Raw genomic sequence first — 25708 nt, 5'->3', positions numbered from 1 at the left:
GTCATGACCAGTGAGTCAAATTCGTCAAAATATGTTACTCTGCCATACCAATTTTGCTTCACCGAGAGTAAAGGGGTGATCTTGAGAGCACCCAGACGTAGACAGACAGACAGACAGACAGACAGACAGACAGACAGACAGACAGATAGATAGATAGATAGATAGATAGATAGATAGATAGATAGATAGATAGATAGATAGATAGATAGATAGATAGATAGATAGATTGATAGATAGATAGATAGATTTAAAGGACATGCAGTGCACAAAGAAGTGCATCGCTAATATTAAAATTGGAGAGGTCGTATCCCTCTGTCTTAAACCCTTTCTTTATTGGTATTCTGACGCTTTCTTTATGGAGCACTATGGTGGCGGCTGGTATGCTGTAGAATTTTTTACAGAATGTTTATATATGCTTGATCGGCGCCCTGATTCCACAGTGCCTGCATGACTGCATATTTCCCTAGCGAATCATGCCTTTTTATAGTTTATGAAGGCTATGTGAAGAGGTTGGGTGTATTCTGAACATTTCTCTATCACCTAAATGATAGTATCATTGTGGCCGATTGTTCAGTAGCCTGTACGAAATACTGCTTTGTCTATTAGTTGATTCAATTGAAATTCTCTCTTGATTTGGTTAGCAGTTACTTCTGTAAATATCCTCTATAGAATGAAGGGCAAGCTGATCGGCCTGTAATTCTTGAAGTCCTTGTCATCGCTGTTGCTAGGAATAAGATGATTTTAGCACTCTTCCAATATTCTGGTACCCTCGCCGTCAGAAAACACTTCGTAAACAGAGTAGCCGGTTTTTCTAAGATTGTCTGTCCTCCGTCTTTAAGCAGATCTGATGTCACATTGTCCTCACCAGCAGCTTTGCCTCTTTGCATTCCTTCGAAGACTTTCCTGACTTCTTCTGTCGTTTCTTGTGGGATGTTATTTGGAGTACTGCTACTTCTTACATTAATTTCATGGTTGTCCCGACTACTGTACAGATCTCTGTAAAACTCCCTCACTACTTTAATTATCCTGTGCATATTGGTAGTTACTTTGCCTTCTTTGTCAATTAGTGCATACATCTGGTTTTATTCTATCCCAAGTTTCCCTTACACCGCTTTGACGCTTCCTCCGTTCTTTAGAGCATGTTCAATTCTGTCCATGTTACACCTTCTTACATCGAATACCTTGCACCTATTAACCGATTTTAATGACACTTCTAGTTTTATTTTAGCTTTTGCGTTTGAGGCTTTCATGTTTGGACGTGTTTTAGTAAGGTTCTTTGTCCCCTCGTACAGCTTTCTAGTGTCCTGTCTAACTACCTACCTCCAACTTTCAATGAAAACTCTGTAGTGATACTCTTGAGAATATCATTAATTGCGTCAAGGCTAAGGCTGCTTTGCTCATTATGATTGCTGACGCCAAAGTGCTTGTTTTACCCTGATTATATCAGAACGACAAGGAGTCAGTCGCTACTTGTGGCAGTAGTCTAAAAGATTCCCGTCCTAAAGCATCGTAAAATGTAACGCCCCATGGGTGAAGCCTCAGTCTAAATGTTTTCCAGCAATGCAATCTCTGACCTGGTAGTATTTCATTCTAATTATACGGTATTTCTCTCGTTCTCTATATTTTTCGTACTTCCCTATGTATTTCCCCAGTGTTGTGTAGTATACCAGTTATCCTATGAACTGGAAAACATTTCAGCTTGTTCTTTCGATCCTATTCCTTTACATTCAGCAAGCCAACTAAGACCCCTTACTTTCAGATGCACATCGTACGAGTGTATTTCAATGCGCGCTCACATGCACTAGTTTCATAGTCATACGCTCATTTCACAATGTACATGCAGGCGTGTTTCAACACCATTCATTTTGCACGCTCACATGCACTAGTTTCACAGTCATACGCTCATTTCACAGTGTATAGGCGTGTTTCAACACCATTCATTTGGCGTACTCATAAAAACACCAGCATTTCTCCAGCTTAGTGAATAGTCGTAATGGTTCGTGTGCCAGTCAGATACAACAGGGCAAAAGCATTTCGACGCTCGGGAAGCTTACTTCCCCACTGTGCAGTGAACAAAGTACCAAGAGAAAGGATCTCTTATGGCACTTCACAGTACAGCCCTAGTTATACCGTTTTACTTTTACCCGTGGTTTTGAACCTTCTGGCTCATTGTCTTCGTCAATTAACCAGTTTGAGCCAGTGAGAAGCTAGCTGCAGGACTTACCAGTCATTTCAGTGTTTGCGTCATTTATTACCCGATTATCCGTTCAACACGTAACAATGATCGGCTGACGCAGCAGTGGACACTCGGCCTCTTCTTTCTATTTCCATTAGTGACAACTTATCTGCACTGGTGAAAATTCATTAGCAGAGCGTCTCAATACACTCGACATAAGTGTTTTAGCATTAACAACGGCCACAGGGTGACTGCGCTTAATCACGCCAAAGAACCTCATGCGCCTCAATGCTAGAGAAAGGTTTTGTTATGTACTCTTGTGTTACTCCAACGACTCGTTTAGTTTTAAGGTGCCTGTAGCCCTTGCCGTACTCGCCCTACTCGTGAACAGACACTAAGCTGCGAACACGAAGACCAGTGTAGTCACTGGCCACTTTCTGCCACGTCGTCATCCCTGGTGCTTCGCCCGCTGATTTCAGCGCCGTGAGTGCTGAATTCTTTCTTCGATCGTAAAGCTATGGCACTCATCTAAAGCGGGGACCAGCCAGAGAGAAGGTAAACGTGTGAATAGCAATTAAAGAAAGTTTGGTTTACAGCGTGAATATATTCAACCGTGGCAATTTTGTTCTTGTTGGAATCATTCTCTAACTGAGATGACGATTACCGTGAGCCTGGGAGTAGCCGCAGCATAACACGTTCAGAAATACTTTCACTCCGTTCATTTGCAAAGAAGCATTTTGTAAGAAAGAGAGAATAAGTCGAGAGAAAGACAGAGAGGTGAGCTAGAATGGTAGCGTCCTTTGAGCTACAATGAAAGCTGTGAAATCACAACATTGCCGCGACCTTTCAAACGGACACTGTAGGCATTCAAGTGGCACTTCATAGCAGCTTGCCGCTAAACGTTTGCCTACTGCCTGCGCATGTGTAAATGTGCAAACGTAACATGTAAGCGACGAATAGGTTGAAGCCTCATAAAAAGGGACGCAGAAGGAACACCAACAACATGATTAGTGATATTTTTTCTTGCTGCTTGAAGGAATACGCACGAAGAACCGACCTATAAAAAAGCATAAAGCCAATCACACATACTCTGAACACCTTTCTGGTATTTTGGCCGGCAAACCAATAGAAGGATGATGATTCTGCTTCAGAATAGAAATTTTGATATAACACGTGTAACCGTGGTGTCGGCATTCAGTCAGTTCTACAACGAATTTTATTCCGGTACAAAGGAGCTACAGAGGCGTAGTTCAGACCGCGCCCAAGTTGGGGCCGGAAGACCATGATCCTCCGCCAGTTCGCGGGCACTTTGGACAGCCCATAGTTGTTTATGGAGATCGCCACATCTGAAGGCTTCTTCTCAGTCCTCTTTTTTACTGTGAGAGGCATTTTGTAACTCTTTACATCCTCAGAGCATGTCACCTAATGAGTAATCAACAAACACCATAGTAAGTTTTCGATTTATGTATGGAACATCACTTTCTGCGAGACTTGAAGACTACTGTGGTGTTCATTTTGAATGAGGATGACCCTGTACAAGTTACTGCTAATGTAAGAGGCATCACGTAACGTTTTACTGACTTCAACCTAGTCAGGACTACACTGAGTTCTCAAAGTACACATATTTCACGCATATACATACGGCACACATGTTTCAGAAGTGGGGTGAAGCACCTGTCCGTCTATTACTGATTACGCATTACAAGTATTCTAGGTTAAATAACACCGCTAGAGTGTTATGTTTTTGAATCTCTGGCAAGGTGTCTCGTTGATGTGGGACATCATCAGATGCAACTACTATGCCGCGTTTTCTGTGTCGTGCATATATGTCTCCAGCAGCGCTACCGAAATTGAAGTATTAATGTAACGTTATTTTCATATGGCACCAGCGTTATCACTACGTCGGCAGGAGGTACACTTTCTCATTCAGAACTTTTGCTCAAGTCAAGATTCAATGAAAATTTATTTTATCGTGCATATATGTTTGACTTCGCATAGACATGACGTGTGCTCCGAGCAGAGCGATGTAACTGCTACTTTGCATAAAAATTTTTGTGTCAGAACTACATCGAAGTACGTACCTTGAGGTATGTTATATCCTTTTTCGTAATAATTTTTTTGTGATATGCTATCGCCCCTAGTCTATTGCCCAGCTGGTCGGAAACCTTGGCAACCTCCCTCCTCCACGATAGAATAATGTCCCACCTCAAATATTACAAGTCATTTTTAAAATAAACAAAGCATTTTTGAGTAAACAAAAAGATGGTGCACGCCAATAACTCAAAACCTTTTTCTTATGTGAAAGCACATAATTTCACCCACAAACGTTTAGTAGAAAAACAAAAGTGTTTGCAGTAAAACTATGATATTGTAAAAGGCAGCGCTCCTGCGGAGATTCCAATGAGCAGCCACAGTCTTCATACCAGTTGGGCCTGCAGCTGTCGTTCAGGTATGACTCATCCTAATTATAACCTGAAAAATGGTTCTATGATTATTATGAGCACCTACATTAGGCAATAAAGTTTATATTTTAGTGCTTTTAAGGTTGGACATGTGGCTCAATTATGCCGCAATATAGGGCTTTTCAGTGAGGCCATTTCTTTTTAAAGTATTCTTACACTCATAAATAGTTTACCTTTATTAGGAGAATGTTTTCTACAATAATTTCATTGATATCAGTGACAACTTGTGAATTAGCATCCAGTGTGTACCTTCGGGCATTAACCTTATAAATAGGACTTCGGACAGGCTCCGAACAATTGCTCAATAGGAGCATATTTGCAGAAGGTATGCACCTTGACGGTCAAAAAAAAATCATTGTACTATATAAAAGGAGTCTGGAATTCTGCCTTTTTAAGAGCTTGTAGTACAAGAGCCGGTTTGAATTCTTCATGACCATTAACGTGGGCGAAAATGATCTTTAGTGGGCCTGGGCGTGGCGCTTGTAGTTCAAGTTTCTGGTCTCTGTCCAACATGCTTCAGATCACGCTGGCAGATAGTTGTTGGAGAAAGCAATCTTCCTTTACGATGCTGGATTGGTGTAAGGGCAATCATTCTGTCAAGGTTCTCTCGATCACGTTGTTGACGCATTTCTGCAAAACAAATGCACAGCAAAAAAAATAAGGATGAACGACTGCTGAAAATAGCCTAATGGAGCTGTTTTTATATCATCGGTGTAACCAATAATCTCCACTCCAAATGCACACATTTGCATTATGTGCGAGAAGCTGACTACAGTTACGGCAGGAAAATAACACTCAAAATGAGAGGGGTTATTAAGGCTTGGCACTCAGCCGGTATACGAACGACGAATTTTCCTTCACATTGTGCGTCTACGATGCTTGTCACGGGTGATTAAAAAAGTTAGTGCCCGCAAAAGCAGCACGTACAATTGAGCAGCTGTCGCAACTATACGAGGCACTCTTCAGTTCCGCATTTTATTAGCCTCATTACGATAAATGACATGATAATATCACTGAGTTTTTACAACAATGGCGTGCGTGTGTAACTTATGGTGACAAATTACTAATTTTTATCTTATGTCTACAGAAACAACGCAAAATCTCACATCGAAACTATAAAATAAAAAAAGAAGAAACCTCGACGACACTTGAGCTTCGCCTTCAAGAGTAGAACGCGATGGCTGAATCGGGCCCCGCGCACATCGCAATCTCATTTTCTAGCGTCGCTTTGGCTCTGGGTGTGTGCCTCAACCCCACTGTTGAGGAACGCACTTGCAGTTTCGAACTATCCTAGAAGTCACAGTGCAAGTATAATTCTCAAGTTCGCACTACATCATATTTCTTCATTTGGAAAATCAGTGAAGAATCCACTACGCCTTCACAAGGGAACATAAGAAAGTTAGTTAGAGCGGTGTGTAGTGGATGGGCCTTTATGAGATTCACTCGTTGCACAATTCGCATGTTGTGGTGCAAATTCATGATTCTACGCCCCACACAATAGTAAGTGTGTTAACAAGACTCCTTCTAATACATGACATTCATGGAGTTTCTTTTTTAGTATCATATTTGAACAATGGCGAGGCTCTGTCGCAGAACAACTGCCACGCGAATGTCCTGTGTTTGATTCTTACTCAGGTCATTATTCATTAAATATTTATTTTAACTATGTTTCAGTTATGGGCAATATGATGGTCTTAAAGTTACAACAAACTACACCGATGTCCGTATGCTTGCGGAACTAGCTCTTTAGCGATATCCCGCAATATTTCTATGGAATATTGAGCAACCATACACAACAATTTATTATTAGGTGAATACTAAAAATTTGCACGTGACTCATATTTTACGCGAAACGTGTAACTCTCTTGAGCATGCGCTGCTCGAAGAAAAAAGAACGAACACAATAGGTTGAGAATGAACTTTCGATTGAAAAGTGAGAGAAGCAATTAAATAACGTCGTCATATTGATGCATCTGGTAATAGAATTTGTCGCAAAGAAATAATTTATTGTGCTTAAGTGCACTGTTATGCTAGTTCTCCAATGCGGATACTGTTCACTTACCGCTGCTCCTCTGAATCTGTCCAACTCGTCCCCAGTAAAGCCAACCCTTGTCTGAAAGAAAGAACAATCAAAATAAAGTGTCAGTGTGGGTGCGAGATGCATCCATAACACAAGGCCGAATTTCGGGGGTTGGTTCTCAAGATGCGTTAGGTATGCTGGCTAGGCAGCACTCATTTTTACTTTATTGTTATGCTACATTATATATATATATATATCTATATATATATATATATATATATATCTTTATATATATATATATATATATATATATATATATATATATATATATATATATATATATATATATATATATATATATATATATATATATATATATATATATATATATATATATATATATATATATATATATATATATATGAATTTGGGATGAACACCAGAAATGATGCACTCAGGCTGTTTCTTCTATTTACCACGTCACAATGAAACGATTCACATTTCATCCATGAACGGTTAGGTACTTTAGACCCAACTTTCAGTCTTCGAATTTCTCCGGAATTACGCTGACGAGACGCTACTATGCTGTGCAGATTATGGTTGGGCGTCGCACTTACCAATGCGAACGCGATCCGCATAAGAATGGCTGACACTGCTGCATGCGACCATTGCGGCAGTGATGAAACAACTTGGCCCACTCTGTGTGAATGCCCAAAATATTGCTCGCAGAGACAGTCATTCTGCAATGCACTAGATGAACTGGACAACCATCCTCTTTCGGAAGAAAGAATCCGGCACTGCCGACAGGACTTTATGTCACAGAAGAAGGCTGTAAAGGCGCTCCTGCGCTTATTGCGTTCAACCGGCCTGTCCAAGCGACTGTGATCGGAACTCCCTGAATATCTGTGCATGTGGTTTTTTTTCTAGTTTATTTTATATCTCTCTATATCTATCCTCTTTCCAAACCCCCGTACAGGGTAGCAAACCAGTTCGTCTAGGTTAACCTCCCTGTCTCTTCCTTTTATTTATTTCTCTCTCTCTCTTGTTTGCTCTTGGTGACGTGGAATGCCCCCCCTTTCACGACAAATATTTCGTTTCCGGTTCGCACCCATACACCCAGCTTTAGTCACTGGTAATTATGGTGTTCATGAAGCCTGTGCACGAAGCCGAGGATCCCCCTCAATAGCGATATTTTTGACCCATGGTCGAAAGGCAACCTACAAGCCACTGCTGCGTGTCAAGTAGTTCACTTTCTGAAGGAATCAGAAATATCACAAAAGATCTGAAATTGAAAAAATTAATGCATTCGCGTTACTGTTAGCAGGTATGTTTCCCTACAATAATCTTGTGCTTACATTGTGGATGATAAATGTTTGTAAAAACCTATCCGTTGCAGTTACAGAGCAGTATTTCAATGGCTGCTTCCGAGATACATGATCGCCTTTGGCAACATATTAGTGAACGTTAGTGTTTTGTGTGGACCATCTAGCAGCGTGAGTTCCTGCGCGTCTTTTCAAATTAAGTGTTATGCAGACCAATTGTTGTATTAAAAATGTCAGACTCAAATGCTCTATACATAACATACGATGACGAGTATTGTGCTAGAGAAGAGGAGTAGCCGGCACCACACATTGGCACTAGCCTATTCTTATGCAGACTTAGTATAAAACGTCGTCGTTGCTGTTTGTGTAATCCAGTATGTACTGTGAGACTTGAACGTAAAGTTGCTTTTTTTTCCTCCACCGTGAGCCACTTCCACACGACTTAAACCGCAACTCCCTTCATGGCCAAATCTTCGGTCATAACGTAATGTGCATAAAAATCACCGATGCCCACCTCTTTCTCAATTTCTCGGATAGTCATACGATGGTTTAGAAGCAGCACAACTTTCAGTCCGGCAAGGCGTGGTCATTTCAGCATGTTTATGGCTGAACGAACCATCACTCGCTCTCCCCTGAATTGCGGCTGTCTTTAAAATGGTTGTACCCTTGCATAATATTTTCGCGTCTCATTGCATGGTAACCCAGTGGTGTATGAACCTTCAAAATGATTTTCACTTTGCTGTCGTCTAATTTCTTGCGAAATTTTATGCGGTAGTGCTGCTCCAGTCACTCTGTAGTTTTCCTTGCCATAGCATCACCGACGAAAGTACTGCGCACTACTTCACTCATACGCTTCACGCCACCGACTGATGCTATCGGCAGGCGGGAAAAATGCGCGCTTGCACACGACGATTCAAGGTCAGCTCATGCAGGCGCGCTTGTTTCATATCCATCAGGTGCTTGCAGAAAAGAAACAAGGCCAGATACTTTTCTAACAGACCTCGTACATTGCGAACATGGCTATATGTGTTATTGTTATTTATATTATTTGCTTTGTATGTACAACACATTTTTCTGGGCCGCTTACATCACAAAAACATCGCAAACACAAAGTGAGAAAGAGAGAGAGACATTGAAAGTGGAATTCAGTAGGTCAAATCATTGAGTATTTAAAGTGTAGAATGGTGGAACCACTTATGTTTATTCAGCGAGAATGCAACTATAAACGCTTTTCTGAAAGCGTTTTTGACAAGACTAATGTAATGCCGCAATAACCTTTCAGGTACATTGTGGCATCTGTATTCATCTGTTTAGAAAAGAACTCCTTATGCTTACCAACAAGGCGTCGGTATCAAGCAGCCTGTTCCAGCATTGGTAGAACTGAAAGAAAAGTACAGGTGGAATTGCCATTGAGTTTCGTTTTCAGGTTTTAAACAAAGGCACGAGTTGTATAAGTGTTAGGCTTAACAATAACTCAATGTTAGGCATTTCAAATTGCTCATTCTGTATCTCTGAGCTCCTATTTCTATACTAATTAAGGCTCACAAGACAGGGTGAAGAGCTCCTTTTTTTTTGGTCAAGGTTCATTGCAAGTGGAACGCAATTTTCACGATTTACATAGATTGTAGAGAAAATGGGTTTGCACGCATTTGTTTGAACAGGTGTTTTTATATTTGTTTCACACTCTTCTTGTGACGTTTTCAAGAAAAAGGAGAAAGATTACGAAAGAGTTATGTGGTGATGACGACTTATCATCAAAGAGTTAACCAATGTAGCAATACAGTGTACAGTCTGGCGTAATTTGCAGTCCACGTTTACTTACGCGGTTATTTTAGTTCGCTCACAATCCTTCAGCGCCATTGAAAAAGTGGTATTAGCGCTGTTTCCCAATATTCCTGTTCGAAGATTTAAAAACTCGTAACTACAATCACTGAAATACGTGCTACACAGCCTGCGCACTTTTCTATTTCAAGCTTTCGTTTTTCTGTTGATTTATTAAATCGTCATTGACGCTGCGTCCGCTACACGTTTTGTACGGTACAATAAAGGCATTGCACAAGCCACACACCATCTATGCAATAACGACCAACCTAGCAGTTTTGCATTGTTATGCAAGACATCCAACAATCCAATGAACCAATGAGCAATATGCAGCAATCTCGCCACCTCTAAAAAGGGAGTTTGACGTACTCCATTTATTGTCAAATGTGCCACTCTTGCCTGTCTCTTCAACGAGAAAAAATAAACGAAAATTTGGAATATACCACGTATCACCAAAAGGTAATATCACCCGAGACAGCCAGGACATAGAATACTTGGGGATGCTTAAGAACGCTTTGCTAGATAAGCAATGCGTGGAACCCAAGAAAATGGCTTAAACATTATGTTTAGTGTTACGACTAGCAGCTAATGCTAACATAATGCACTTTTATACAGAAGTGGATGATGAAACAGTATGTAAAACAGTATCCAGGCATCAGGACTTTGATTCCTGTCATGCGCAATTTAGAAGTTTGCCAAGGCGCGTCCTCCAAACATTAAAGGTTTTGTTGTTGTGACTAATGGGCAAGATAATTACGGAGTCCCCATTGAAATTGCGCTGACCCCTATAGATTCGTGAGGCCGTCAAGTAGTAATAGTAATAATCGAAAGCGACCAGTATGAAAACCTCACAGATGGCAAACGTTCATTTCAAGGGCACAGAGGTCGAGCCGACGGCAACGAACAACGGTAACGATGGCCTACAAGGACGCTAGAGACAGATTAAAGAAATGACGTGTACCTTTCTGGGAAAGTCCTGAGGGTCATCGTTTTTGCAGCGACGTTCTTTGATGTCAGGCAGCGAGATGTCGGGGTCAACCTCACGAGCACAGCGGAGGCCATAACGGATGCTCAGGGCAGCCAACTGCGGAGTACGCAGGTGTAATCAGTATCAGGATCCACTCTGTTTCCAACCCCGTTGTTGGGAGTACCCCAGACAAAAAGTTGAGCAAACAGATCGACTGGTTCTGAGAGCCTCCCGAGGGCCGCATAGGAAATGATTCCATAGAGTTCTACTCATTATAAAACAAGCGCAGAGAAAAAGTCACAAATAAAATAAAAATGTGGATATACATGCAGTGAACATCATATCACATCAAAGTGAATCAGAGCACATCAGAGTAAGTCGTATGATGTACACAACTTGACGGGGGTAAGTTAGGTTTCGGTGTAAACATTTGTGTGCTACAATGAAAGAATATCGAAGAAAGAAGAAGATAGACAACACAGGCGCAAACTGACAACTGTTTATTTTTTACAGAATCACGACACCATAAATACACACAGAGAATGGTGGCGAAAAAAAACAACAACAGCGAAAAGAATGGCTGAGGCACGTGCAAGAAGTGCATCACAAGAGGGGCTATCCTCAATCCAGCGTCCACGGTTCTCGACATCTTTTATCTTCCTTACCGTGCAGAAAAGATGCTTCCGCTTCTGTAAGTGATAGTTATATTCTTTTATGGATCTGAGCAAACGTTTAAACTATGTCCGACCAACTGGCCCCTATACCGGGGCTCTTCCAGGTTTAGGTGAAGAAAAAAAAGATTTATAATGTCATCAGGTATTTAAAGTTCATTGCTGTTTCTTCACCAGGAATATAATGAATTAACTGCTATTTACGGGTAATGGAAGAAGCCGAAGGTTGTTATAACAGCATGTCAAGGAAAGTCTAGGTAAGAACATGCATACAGCGGTATGTGCATGTTCTTCATCAGTCCCTGCGTACTGCGATGTTTTTACTTTTATTATGGCCTAAACACATACCAGAGTTACCAACTTTCTTGAACAACACTGCAATGAGTACAATCGGAGCTTACGGAAGGTGCGAAATTCAGTTCCTAACATGATACGCTGAACCGAAAACAATTGGTCCATTTAGAAGGCAACGGCAACCCTTAAAAACAAAATAAATATAGCTTTTGAATTGCTACAAATCTGCTCTTTATATGAGGTGAAGCAGTACCCCTTTGACTGCTGCTTACTTCTCATTTGCATAGAAGTCCTCCTAACCTTGTGCTTTTGTAGAAAAAAGCCCGAGTCCCAATGCAAACCTAGGGTGACTTGAAGCTAAAGAACACGAATTATAGTTTAGTAAAATAAAACAGAAGCTGCATGGCTACATAATATCTCCAATAGAGACGGAACCACTCTTTGACAGTGGTTTTGTATAAATGAATGTGCTAAATGTATTTGTATTGAAGCTCAAGCACATCACTCGATTCGGGGCATAATACCAAACAGGCCATACCGCAGCTTAAGATATTTGCCTATTCTTGTTTATCTCTTTCTTTTCTCGTCATATAGGTTCAAAACGTCGACATTACTGATCTGTAATACTGAAAAAAACTATGTGTGAGTGGCAGAAAAACGTGGTACGTAACAACTACTCGTTGCAATTCCACTAGAGAAAGATCTCAACAAAATTGGCGTGTTAGAAAATGAACAGGGGCGACAAATATGACCAATATATTTGTTTCAATCATGTCTGCGCTAACATATATTCCTCCTCTTTGGAAGCCTGTCACGTGGTTTCAAATCACAAGCATAGAGTGAAAAGCACGCACAGTGATTCCAGTTTGACTGATCAGTCCACATGTCACAGTAGGAGTACACGGCGCCACTAGACACTTGTTATTCAAGGAACTCTGGCCATGGGATCCACTGATGTAGTTGTGAGCTCCCACACCAGTGCACCCACTACGCTTCTAAAACATCATCAGATGAACATAATGATCCCAGTATTTGATATATTGCTTATTTCAAGTCTTCGCCAATGATAATGTTAAAAAAAACCAGGCAATGCTGATCACAGTTTTTACCTTTTCTTTTTTTCCTGAGAGGTCTGGCAGGAGCTCCTTGCATTTTTGTACTTCACCTTCCAAGTGCCCTGGGAAAATCAAAGAAGCACTGAACAGCAGCGAAATGACACAATGTAAAATGTCTTTTATTGTAATATTTTCTATAAAAAAATTTGAACTCACAAAGGAGAATACTTCTCAAGAAAATGCACAAGAATAAAACCACGGTAATTGCTTTGATATCTAAGGCTCAAAAGACAGTAGCAAATTGAAAACATTTTTCGCAATGAGCGATAAAGGAGAATCAATTTTTTATGTAATGCGGATCCGCCTTATGTTTATGTTGTGAGTAATGCGCAACTCAGTAATAAATGATAGATTGCCAGAGTGGACGGAAAGTTTCGTACAGACATGGGATTATAAAAAGTCTACTGTTTCAAAAAATGGCTATGGCCGATGAAAGCTATTTGTTGTTTATTATTGCAAAACTATAGTTATGAGAAATTTTGCAATCTTCTGCCTATAAAGGCATTGTCAATAGCATACTACCAAAACTTGTTTTCATGTGCCTTGATTTTATGTGCATCGTTCTCTAACATGGCAGCTAACGCAAATCATGAACCTACTTTGGTGGCAGTACAACTGGAGTGTCATGTTAATACTTTTTAATTGGTACGACATCATTTCTATTACGCCAAGCAGTTGTAGTAAACGTTCGTGAAAGAATACTTGCTGTGTTCCTAAGGTTTCATGCACATATAGAGTTTTACAATTTTCTTGTGGCTTGAACATTATTCTTAATTGTTGTGCAATAGAGTTCACTAAAATTCGCAGTTTTATTACAGAACTTTGACCCCTGAAATATACGAACAATTGAATTTGTTTTATTTCTATTACCGCAATAATACAATATTTGATATCACCCTAATCTATTACACGCAGCGTCACTGTACAGTCGGCTTTTTCCTGTTATGCTTTTATTGGAAAAAAGTTTAGAAACTATGAACGGAATGTATGAGCAAAGGCCTGAAAAAAAGTGTGAAGGTAATTGAAACGCGCCGCTTCTGCCACTGCCTTAGTTGATATGTACCAGCTAATGATTTTTCAAGCAGATACTAACTTTACACTACGCAATGAAGCAGAGACGTATATACATCAATGACCCGTAACGCCTAAATGAAACTGTGTTTGTCTTGCACTAAAATAAGGCGCTTAAAAATAACACATGGACTTCCATGGCCTAATAACATCTATCGTGCTTTCTCTTTAATATTGCACGCGATGTTGGCTGTGAGCCATCACTGCTGTTTAAAATGCAGGTGGTAAATCAGTGCTGGAAATTCCTTCGCTCCCGTTCGCGCCATACACAGCAAAGTATTGCGAATGTTAGCATTCATAAAAAGGCCTGATGATAGTAACTCCACTGAATGAATGAAATCGCGAGAAGTTTAGCCATGTAAAAAAAAGTTGGGATTTGAAAGCAAGTGTTGCGTTGGTCTGCAAATTTTCCTGGCGTATTTCCAGAGAAATGCGCCGATGTAATCAAAATATCAGCAAATCGGTTGGCGCGTGGCTTTCTCGTTTCAGTTACCATTGACGTTATTTTAGGCCTTGACCACTATTGAGAGAGTAAGACGCTATTGAGGTTAGTTGAGTCTGGGAAAAACTCACGTGACGAAATAAGCAAGCAAATTTAACACTGAGTAATGCTCACATCGCTCTTTTCAGTAAAAAAACGCTTGATTTCATCTCCGTTGCTGGTTGTCACAAATAAGCAAGAATTATATGAAAGCTAGCCTGGGAAATTGTTTAGAGAGTGAGTTGTATGAATGAGCCTTTGCAGGTGCTCATGCTTCGTATATTAGTCCCGACAGAACTGGCACTGCGTCTTCGAAAATGGCACAACACCGTAAATTTGAGCACTGAGTGCATTCATTACCACGGAAAAGGCTGGCCAAAAGAGAAAACGGGAGCTTATTGGCAACGCATTTGTTGAAAGACCTCCAGTGTACCACCTTTGTACGGCCCTCCGCCGCAACCCTTCCCCGGTCTGCAACGTTGCTAACCACCTGAAGCACTGGATCGCTGGCTTGCGCAACTGCTGTGGCATGCAAACCGGGAAGTGTGGTTGTATACGAGCACGTACCGAGCAGGAGAAGCGAAGACTACATAATAGACTGGTTAGTGCTCGAGCCTTTCTTCGCAGTCCTCCACAGAAAATCAGACTAGTTGAACAACTGTATGGGGCTGTCATTGGTTTCCTAAAATGTTCAGGACTGGACAGTAGGCTATAGCGAAGCGAGAGTGCAACGTCGTCATTTTGTACATGCGCATCACTTGTTTCTTTAGCGAGCATCGTGCTTCAACATTCTTTTTTCTTTCCCTGTCTCGCTTCTCCTGTGCCGAGTAACATGCCGAGTAACAGGCTAAAAGTGAATTAGCTAAGGCCGACCTCTCTGTCTTGTAATAAATCATCTCTCTCTATAAACAGCTGTTCACCATTGGCATGAAGCCAGTTACAGCGAGAGGTTTCATGAACTGCGGAGCCCTCGCGACTGAGTGTGAAACAAGGCCTCACTCAAGAAACCCTTTCGAGATACACGCACTCACTTATTCCTCGTTTAGAATATCATGAAACACTTGTGAAAGCGCTAGAAGTGGAACGTTGTTTCCAGTTTCCAAGCTATGTGGGACCTCCCTGACCTTCGTGAAAGTGGATGTTGCTTTGTTGCTCGATAGGGATGTTCCTCACGCCCCGAACCAGGTACGCGTGTGACCACGTCTACGCGGGAACTTCTTTAATGGGCCTTAGATGGTGATGAATAAAAAATTTGGCAGATCCCACGTACAGTGGGAATCGAAGATATGCGAAACACGAATGAGGAAGCTTGATATGTCACTTTAAAATCAGCACAACGTTGCGAGGTGAACGTAAATTATGTCGTACATGGCTTTCATGGCATGATTATCGTGATTGCTCTTGGCGTTTGTGTTCATCCTAAATTCACGTCACGTAACACCAAATTTAGTATATGTGAAGCTAGCGAAAGGGCCGAGAGTGCAGTATGAGCGTAACAAGTAGTAATGTTTTACGTGAAATGCATGTCATGATTGTAATGTTCGGACGTATCATTTACCTCCGTCATCCTTTCGGGTCACGTAATACCATATTTAGTATTTGTAAAGCAAGTGAAACGGTGGTGAGCGCATCATGACCGTGAAATGTAATCATGTTCTTACACGACAGGAATGTGCTTATTATGTTTGCACCATCCATATACCTTCGTCATCCATTCACGTCAAGTAATACCAGCTTTTTTATATGCGAAGCTAGCGAAGCGACCACGAGCACACCATGAGCATTGCGAGTAAACATGGCTTATATTACATGATGTCGTGATTTTCACGTTAAGGCCTGTCACTTATGTTTGCCATGCAGTCATATCATACCATACCAGTTTCGTTCTATATCATATGAACAAAACCACCGCCGGAGCAGCAAGACCATGACATGTAAATCATGACATTCATGACATACATGCATTGATTTTTGTGTAACGACTAGTAACTTATGCTCTTCATGCATTCATGTTACGCGATACGAATTTTGGCATAGATCCCATTATTGGAACGGGCAAGAGAGCTAAAAGTCGCAGGCGACATGATAGATAGATAGATAGATAGATAGATAGATAGATAGATAGATAGATAGATAGATAGATAGATAGATAGATAGATAGATAGATAGATAGATAGATAGATAGATAGATAGATAGATATGGCCAAAGTCGCCGATGTGCGCTGAGAAATACTCCACATTTAGAAGTCGCGATACACGTTATTGCATAAGTTTGCTTTGTCTTTGACTCCGTATTGTTACAAGTACATATTGGTTAACACCGCTGGCTGATGGATATACACAAAGGTGTTGAAAAATGAGGTAAGCAGGCACTATTTTCACTTGTTACTAGCAGAGAAATTAGATAATCTGGTATTGTGTTCTGCATGAGAAAAATCTGCGCTAAACACAGTCTGAACAACGTTCAAACAGACTAAACTGCGCCAAAAAACTGCCTAAAGCAATGACTAAGATTTACAATATTTTGCCTTTATAAGGGAAGAAACAAACCAGACTGCGTGGAATCGCACATTTATTAATAAGTGGTATAATATACCTGTCAATGGTGGAAGAAATGGGGGGAGTTTCAAAGTTCAAGGAAGAAGAAAACAGCAAAAAAAAAAAGTTGAAGGGAAAGTAAAGAAACGCAATAGAAACCTCATATAAAACCATATAGTTGAAGCTCAGTTCTTTGCAAAATTACAATTTGTCCTCACGGGCCACGTAAAATATGCGAGTGAACAGTTCAGGACTCGTAATAAACGAAGGTATATCAAGATAAACAGCAGAGGCTGAAATTACAGCATTACTTTGTTGCACGTTTCATTCCTACACATCGTACGTTATGAGGGAATACAAGCGAAGATACTTTTCATCTAGAATAGGATAGAGTCAAACACCGTTGTGATTTCAAAGATGAAAATTTGGATGGATGACGGCTAAACTTGTCAATGCATAGATTCATAGAAAACAAATGTCATTGTAAAGTGTTTTAACAGACGCCAAGTGTCTAAAGGTGCTTGCTTGAGTCCGAAACGTCCGTAGAGGTGTTCTGCTCCACGATATAGCATACACGCAGTAGCATAGTTAGCGTAAGCAAAAAAAAAAAAGGATGGAGTACTGTATCGAACTTGAGTGCTCGAAGTGGACAGTTCGAATACTGTTGTCAAAGCACGTTTAACATATTTATTTATTTTTTGGGGGGCGTTACAACGCACATATCAATCAATTGGTCAATCAATCAACATTCATTTATTTGTATCCGGTTCTGAGTTTGCACGTATGTGCCTGTTAGTAACGTCACGAGCGGCGACCAAGCCTGTGTCAGTAGCGGTACACAAATAGAAAACCGCAAATGCAGGTGCGAGCCACCTGTCATATATGCAGTCTCGCTAAATAAAGAATTGTTCTTGTAATTAAAGAAGTGAATGACTGGCCTAATATTCCGGCTTGCATTTCTGACTGAACAACCATATATGTGGAAGAGTGGTCATTCCGAATGGAGAACGATATTCAAGAACCTTACTAAACAAGACCTATCGTATCAATCATGCACATATGCGCGTGAAGCACACGAATGATATAACATTTAGGATCCCGTTGGGTGCCTTAACTAAACTTTGGAACAGATTACGCTCGCTGAACAGCTTGCCAGAAGGAACGTCCATATAGGCAAGGGTAACTCAATTGAAAGACACATTATTTGTCGAAAGCGAAAGTTGTCCCCGAAACAGAGTGCCAACAAAAATCCCGTCGGAACCCTTTGACACCCTCGTTTTAACATTCAGAAAAATAATTTTACACTCAAGTATACTGAAAGCTTCAGCGCATAGAAACGAGGCGTTTGAGGAAGCATGTGTACAACGCCCAAACGTAGATACGATAAACAAGTACTCACTGTGTTGTGGGCATAGAATCTCCTGGGCTTCGACATATAGTACGACGGAAAGCAATCCTACAAGGGCCACCGCTAGTGCGCACCACCGAGACATGTTTACTAGAAGCACTTCTGCCAATCCTAAGCCGGAACTGTACAGTGAGAAGTGTAAGTCTGCAGCAGCCGGCCTAGTGGCGTGCAATTTGGAACGGCTCTGCCTGTGTTGCTGACACCTGAATTGTGACCTGCTGGCGCGATGACTAGAATACACAAGAAGCATGGAAAGGGAAACGCCGAGCGTTCTGTGGCTACTCTTTCCTGCACATCGAATATGAGCACAGATAGAGAGGAAGGGCTCTAACGTCTTGTACGGTAAACCTGGAAGGATAGGATCAGCGCGGCCCGAAGGCTTTACAGCCGGGCGCCGAAGGAAACGCGACGAACGATCTCGCGAAACGCAACGACGGCAAACCCTTTCCCCGTGCGCTGAAGAGAATCGCCGTGGTTTCTGAAGGGCCACTCAAGGACGCCAGCTTTCGGACGTCTCATGACGCCAGACTCTGAATTGTCGTACAAACAGGGCTTGACAGCGGATGCCGATGAAAATGCGAAAGAAAGAATAAGAGAAGAAAGGGAAAAAAAAAACAAGCAGGTCTCTTCAACGGCGGCGAAGGGTGCGGAAAAGGGCGAAAGCGTGAAAACGGGTAGATGGGGCAGGAGGAAAAAAATAAATTTTCGACGTGAGGACATTGAGTGTGTCGTAGCTGGCGTTAGTTCATTTACCATCTCCATTGAAGTTCTACATATGTACTATTCATTGATTTCAGAATGAATGAAAGACCTCTAATCTCTTAACTGCGCACTACTTCTGACTTGTATTGAAACATGAGATAAAAAAGGCAATAATTGCAAGTTTCATAGCAGCGGTTACTACGTCTAAATAATGCGAAGGTGTTCGCCGATGTGAAATAAAGAGAACAAAGCTTGCTAGGCACGTGTAGGTGCAATTAGGGTGTTTTTTTTACTTTGGATATCGTTGATAGATTGACCGCTTTGCGGCTTCGGTCTGTCATAGCGGAAAGAATGCGAGGAAGTCGGTTGGTCACGATGCCACCGGTTGACTTTACCTCCACCGAAGAACTTTAGGGTGTCAGGAATTCAACGCATCACGCCCCTGCCTAGGAAATGTATGAAGTGGAATGTTTTCGCCGCTGTCGACGAGAAGGAAAGTTATGAAACAACAGAAAGGGATAAAGCAACTACGCGTGTTTCCCCAAACGCAGTGATTGAGGAAAGCTCACATGTTGTTATTGAGCGGAGACATGTACAGTGAGGATGGTAAATTATGGCGTACATGACTTCCATCTCACGATTATCGTTGTTCCGTCTGGCATTTGTATTTGTACTTAACTCATGCCACGTAACACCAAGTTTGGTATACTGGAAGCTAGCGAAACGGCCGAGAGCGCCCTATGAGCGGAGCATGTAGTCAAGTTGGGAATTGAAGTTCAAAAAAAAAAGATTACCTTCGCATGGAACAATTTGCATAAACGAAAACTTCCCTTCTTCAATTTTTTTGTACAAGAATACTTGGCTTCGGTGCGATAACTTGACTTCCTTTTCATTACCGGGACATGGAAGTGTCCTGAAAAAAAAAAACGATTCGCATTGCTGGCCAACTGATCTTTTTGCTCGCGCACGCCTTTGGTAAACAGTTACATATAAGTGCGACCTATTTTGAGAGCGCTGATATCAATATTGATCTCAAAACAGATACGATCGATGAACCTTGACACAGCGCGGACAAGTTCTCGTTTGTTCTACTTCATTGCACCCTATGCGGCTGCACAGTTTATTTAATTATTTATTTGTATATTTATTTACCAATACTGCCAATCTCTTCAGAGATTATAGCAAAGAAGGCATATGAAAACGAATATTTGTTTACACAGATTCATAATGATAGAAAACACAAAAAACAGGAATTACAAAATGACATGCAAATCATAGGTTATACATTGACATTTAAGTAATAGCGAACAAGTTTAGTCATAGCAAAATCATGAACTAGGTTATCATTAAAAACTACCGCTAAAAGATAATGCATGCATTTGTAGTTTGGGGTAGGGACAACAAGGACGCATTTTTGTTGAACAACTTATTCAAAGAATTTTGTGAACAATAAACTAATCGAAAAACATGTCACTTGAAAATAACGATCATAAAAAACAAAACTTTTGTATTAGAAATATGACACTGACTCGTTTATTGGGTCTATTGATAATCAGATAACGTGCTCGTGTTCGATCATTTGCCTTGCAAGCGTACAAAATGAAAATGGTGGTCTCCAAGGTCGATCTACATCGAGTACGTCTATTGACGTCATGAGCTCGACAGTGTAAGTTAGTTTCTTGGCAGATGCTGGAGTTTTTGTATTTTCGTGTCACATAGCTTTGTGAATTCTCGTCAATGCTTCAATCGCTTTCGTCTTGTACTGTTTACAGTAAACAGAAATTTAAATAGCACCTTTTTTCTGTTCATTTTTATGCTTAGGTCAGCCAACAATAACATTTCTCTAGTAGCTTGACAGTGCGAACGCGAAATAACAAAAAAAAAACTGGCAGGTTCCGCGCCCTGTGGGATTTGATGTAATGTGAAACAGCGAGCAAAATGCTGCATAAATCACCTAGCTTGTCACTGAAGCAAGTGAAGTTTTTCATGTTTTGACACCGTACTTCCTATAATGTCAATGTCGCATAATTTCCCGCAGGCATGCATGTTCAGTCTGGTTTACACCATGCTAAGGAAGCATATGATAAGTTAAGCGCAATACATTAAATGCGATTTACGTTCGCCACGTGCTCATGTCATGCCGTACCTATTTTGATATATACGGAGTAAACAAAACATTCCGAATCCCCACCTAAAAAGCGTCATGTAAATCATCCAGTACATGACGTGATTTCTATGACTCACGTGCATACAGGGCACGCGCAACTGGACGTTCGTGTGTCACGTGTATTCTTAGGGTTTAAACGACTATGTGTCACGCTGCCTTACCGGATCTCGGGGGCCATGTAGAAAGGAGAGCGGGGATGAGATCTGCCCCGCCATATGCCGCCGTCATCCGAACGGCTGACAAAGAAAACGTAAGCCCATTCAGAGAACTCATTATATTACGTTTAACCAATTATCGTTACACTTACTTAGCGCTTATCTTTTTACGTAAACGCATAATACGTTACCATATGTGTCTAATATAAATGTCGACTTTAACACGATCAATCGATTACGCAGAATTTATTTCGCTAAAACTGCTGTTTGGACGTGTTGGTTCATGTTTATAACAGGCTCTACCATCGCGAAAAAAATTCCATAACACCTATAGGCGTGAAGGCAGACGTTCAGCACTGATTTTACAACTGATCTGTTACTTTGAACGCAACTGCTTTTTTTATGCCAGATAAAAGCAAAGAGGCTTTTTTATCGCTTCATTTGTTCTAGTTGCCTCGATTCATGCCATTCCTTCATTGCTTCGATTATTTGCTTCTAATAACGTCATTAAAATGCCTTGCGTTCAAAGTAATGCATCCAATTCAAGGGCACCAATGAGTGTGTGCGTGAGTACGTGTGTTTTTGTGTGTGCGTGTGTTGGTGTTTGTGTTATCGATCCCTAAGTATTCTGTCTTTTTGTGGTGATAAACCCGTCCTAAACAGTTTCATTTTTTGACGCATTTTCTGAATATTCAGAAAACTTGAAGTCAGTGGTCACCAGGGGGCACTTTAAACAGAAAGATGAAAGCCAATCCTCGCTCCTGCCACAAATAAAAATCACAAGGTGGGATTGGTTGTTCTGCGTATGCAAACATGTTAGTAATCACGCCAGATAACGGGCTCGTGTTCGATCATTTGCCTCTCGAGCGTACAAAATGAAAATTCTGGTCTCTAAGGTCGAACTACATCGAGTACGGCAAATGACGTCATGAGCTTGACAGTGTCAGTTAGCGACCGTTATCGCAAATTTTAGTGAACGTGTAAGCGTGGAGTTGGCCATGGTTTCGCGCAGCCGCTCTTCTCAGAACTACCTTGATAGATCGCCGACACTGACCTAGTCTACAAGGTAATTTACCAGAAGAGAAGTAGGGCCCAAGAAAAAGAACCCTTTCTTGCGATGCAAAAAAAATGCATGCTTTGCCAGCAATTCTTGCATAAAAAAGTCCCAGCTTTGCCACGAAGGCGAATAAATGAAAGTGATAACAACAGATAGCAACAAGGAAGGTCACGCGCAGAATGACAAGCATAAGAAAACGTGCCTTGCGTTTCTCTCGCACAAATAACACACGAAACGTAGTCACACGTAGAGATGAACGCGAATAAGCGTCTCAGTTGTTACTTCGCTGTCTGAAAAGCACGCTCTTTCCGCAATGGAGATTGTGCAATGATTGCAGGGACATTTGTGTGTCAACAGAATAGTTCCGGTGAAAGCCATAGACCAGCCAAGATGTACGATTTTCCCAACCGCGAGATGAGGGCGCGCGAGCAAGCGTCCAGCTTCTCCTCTCTGCGGGGCTAAGTACGCGTGGGTGATGAGGGCACGCACCGCCGCGCGCCTATTCCGTCATCTTGCTGGTAGTGCTGAAAACACAATAATTTCTCCCTGAGATGCCCATCAGCAGCGGTAAGCGGTAGATAGAAATAGCTTGCCATTTGAAAATTGTTGGACGTGCTTCTCTAAGGCTCAGTGATTAACACCTCACATTCACGACTCATGCGTTCTATACGTTCGATTCCGTGCGCCGGAGTCGTCTTCAGGATTTCTTTCTTTCTTGCGTTTTCACACACACACACACACACACACACACACACACACACACACACACAAATATATATATATATATATATATATATATATATATATATATATATATATATATATATACGGTGAATGACGGCGAAGCTGGTGCCGGCGGCAAAATCCGACCGAGAGTGTCCATATGACTGCTTTCGCAAAAAAACCGCTATTATAGTAGGAAAATTTTGTCATCTAAAAGAACAATGGGGCAGTAACCTCACATTTTTATCTGGTTCTGGGTGGATGTGGGCGGCACAGTCATGAAAAGCAGTCACCCATTTGTAAAGCTCAGACAGTTCAAAGCAATTAAGAAAATATGTGACCACTATACTACATTATACTTTTTCCTTCTTGGTTTATTTTGTTGAAACTTTGAATACGCGATTGAGGGATACAATTACAAAAATGGCGTATATATAAACAACAATAATAACGGGCAATTTGTTCGCTTAAACAGCGGAGCTGTTTTGCTTGACTTATCCGCCGATAGCGCCGGCACAAATCATAACCACTATGCCCGTGAGCGCTCTCATCTTCCTCCTATTCTGCGTTGCCCCACGAACAAGTACGCCGCTGTTAACAGACTAAAAGAGATATGAAGACAGTAAGAGATAAAAAGAAGAGAGAGAGATGCAAAAATGTAAGATAAAGGGAATTAGGATTGAAGGAGAAAGAAAGAGGAGTCAAGAAAAACAAGAAAAGAAAGAGAAAAGGTTTAAAACAAAGAGAAAGAAGAAATTGAAAAGCAATATAACGAACGAAAAACGAAAAGGATGGCTATAATGGGACGTGAAATCACGAAACTCCAAACGCGTACCACGTCCTCACCAAAATCCTGAAACACTAGTCATGTCAAGTATATTTCTGCCAAAACCACGTGTGCTATATAACTGCGCACCGTAAAATGAGGTACCATTATCCAACGAGGCACCACTAATGAGGTACCACACCGCAAGTGGGCGCCAATAGCAGGTAACGCCAGTCACGTCATGTTAAATTCTGTAACCCTATTGAGGCGAAACGTTCCAATGAAATTTCGTTACGCTGGTCACGTGACGTGTTTCCGGCAATGAAACAACGTGACGTCAGTCCCGTGGCATGTTTCCGCCCAACAAATTTTATCGGCTTGGCAGGCAATTTTCGTTTCCATTCGTCCGAACTCTAGCTTCGCGGTTAGTTGCAGTCGCGCACCCTCATAAAGAAGTTGAAATATTCCCTCATCCCCCACCTAAATTCTAACCGTTTACTTGTCAGGAAAATCACCAGCCTCCTAGTAAGTGAAGGTAGTAGAATGAAGGTTAGTGAACTCTGCTGATTCGAATGCTTTGTTCATTATCAAATTGTTAGTGGCCAACTTAGTAACCGGATGAGCGAGAACAACTTTATTATGGTCCAGTGCAGCAACGCCAGCAGCATGAAACGAGTCCTCTAAAATGGTCTTCACCACACAATTACCGTGTTGACTAGCAGATTACAATCAGTTAAATATATATTTACACCTATTTTGTTAAGATGTGCCTGCCTTGTGATATCATGACTGTCTTCGTACAATAATTAGAGGCTGCTAACTACATCATGTATTCACCAGTGTGAGAAGCAGGGTATGGCCTTCCGGAAGACGCGGCAGTCATCCCCGATTCTGCGCTCTTCAAGAATGGCATCCATGAAACTCACTCAGCTCAACCATTACTTTTGGTACCACATTTTTAATGTAGACCATTCCTCATGTAAAGTCCCATACGGAATCTTTAAGGGATAATAAATAAAAAATGAAAAAAGTGCACATTACAGCAACATACTCGGAGAACAGATTGTATGATCTTTCTATATGAGTATAAGAACGCACTTATACGATCCCATATTATCATATGAAGTCCAGCAACAAGAACACATTCGTGATTTCACACACACAGTATCAAGAACACGACATAGACGAATTTTACAGTAGCAGCAGCTCGAATCGTAATTATGCTTCTACTTTGGGATCGCACGCTGTGTACTGATTAGCAGCTATGAATCTGAGAAGAACAATTGATTTTTTTTCTCTGAACATCATAGTGTTCCCCTTTATTTTGGTATATGTTTGAGATCACGTAGCACGAAACTTTTATTTCAATGTAGTCAATAAATATGAAGTTTGCCTGAATTGTGCCTGAAAGGGTCACAATAACGGTGAAATATAAAACGGCATCTACGATAGATCTGCCGACGTAGGCGGCCTAGTAGTCACTTAGTCAAAAACACCAATAGAAATTTCCTGTTTGGTAACCCAGAACGTTACCAGCTTTACCAACTGCTGACTGGTAAAGGCATGCTGCGAAGGTATTAAAATACGCTCGATACAAGTGAATACAAATGTTTACGAACTGTTTACCAACTTTATTTTTTAAGAGCGTACATCGCTAGTGCAATCTGCCCCATTTTAGGGGCTCATCAGGACCCAGGCTTGTCCGTTGTCTGGCCCGGCACATGCAATGTACCCCACTATACGACCAGTGTAACTTTTATTAAGTAGTGAAGCGAACCCTATGCCACTATGC

At 41.2% G+C, this 25708-nt stretch overlaps 2 protein-coding genes across 2 annotated transcripts in view; one reads left to right on the top strand and one right to left on the bottom strand.

The window, feature by feature from the left end:
• Nucleotides 1–4120: 4120 nt before the first annotated feature.
• On the bottom strand, nucleotides 4121–18772 carry LOC119168513 (uncharacterized). The gene is made up of 6 exons (XM_037419914.2): nucleotides 18338–18772; nucleotides 12843–12910; nucleotides 10763–10885; nucleotides 9316–9360; nucleotides 6701–6751; nucleotides 4121–5268 (listed from the first exon to the last, which is right to left on the bottom strand). Exons 1-6 carry the CDS (start codon nucleotides 18594–18596, stop codon nucleotides 5227–5229), a joined length of 588 nt encoding a protein of 195 aa, XP_037275811.2. The 5' UTR covers nucleotides 18597–18772; the 3' UTR covers nucleotides 4121–5226.
• Nucleotides 11263–25708, top strand: part of LOC119185050 (iris) — a 32183-nt gene continuing 17737 nt past the window's right edge. Inside the window, exon 1 of the mRNA XM_075866280.1 lies at nucleotides 11263–11459. Within this exon, the coding sequence (XP_075722395.1) occupies nucleotides 11345–11459 (115 nt within the window). The 5' untranslated portion in view covers nucleotides 11263–11344. The remainder of the gene's footprint in view (nucleotides 11460–25708) is intronic.

This window comes from Rhipicephalus microplus, chromosome 6 (assembly GCF_043290135.1).
Source record: "Rhipicephalus microplus isolate Deutch F79 chromosome 6, USDA_Rmic, whole genome shotgun sequence".
NCBI lineage: Eukaryota > Metazoa > Arthropoda > Arachnida > Ixodida > Ixodidae > Rhipicephalus > Rhipicephalus microplus.
This window is presented reverse-complemented; position numbering and strand designations above follow the sequence as displayed.

What these genes read in the sequence shown, in the direction of transcription:
- LOC119168513 (XM_037419914.2), bottom strand. Translation starts at nt 18,596, where the DNA reads ATGCTTCTTGTGTATTCTAGTCATCGCGCCAGCAGGTCACAATTCAGG. An exon ending in GATTCTATGCCCACAACACA is followed by an intron (nt 12,911 to 18,337) that starts GTGAGTACTTGT and finishes TGATTTTCCCAG; the next exon opens with GGCACTTGGAAGGTGAAGTA. An exon ending in TTGATACCGACGCCTTGTTG is followed by an intron (nt 6,752 to 9,315) that starts GTAAGCATAAGG and finishes TCTTTCTTTCAG; the next exon opens with ACAAGGGTTGGCTTTACTGG.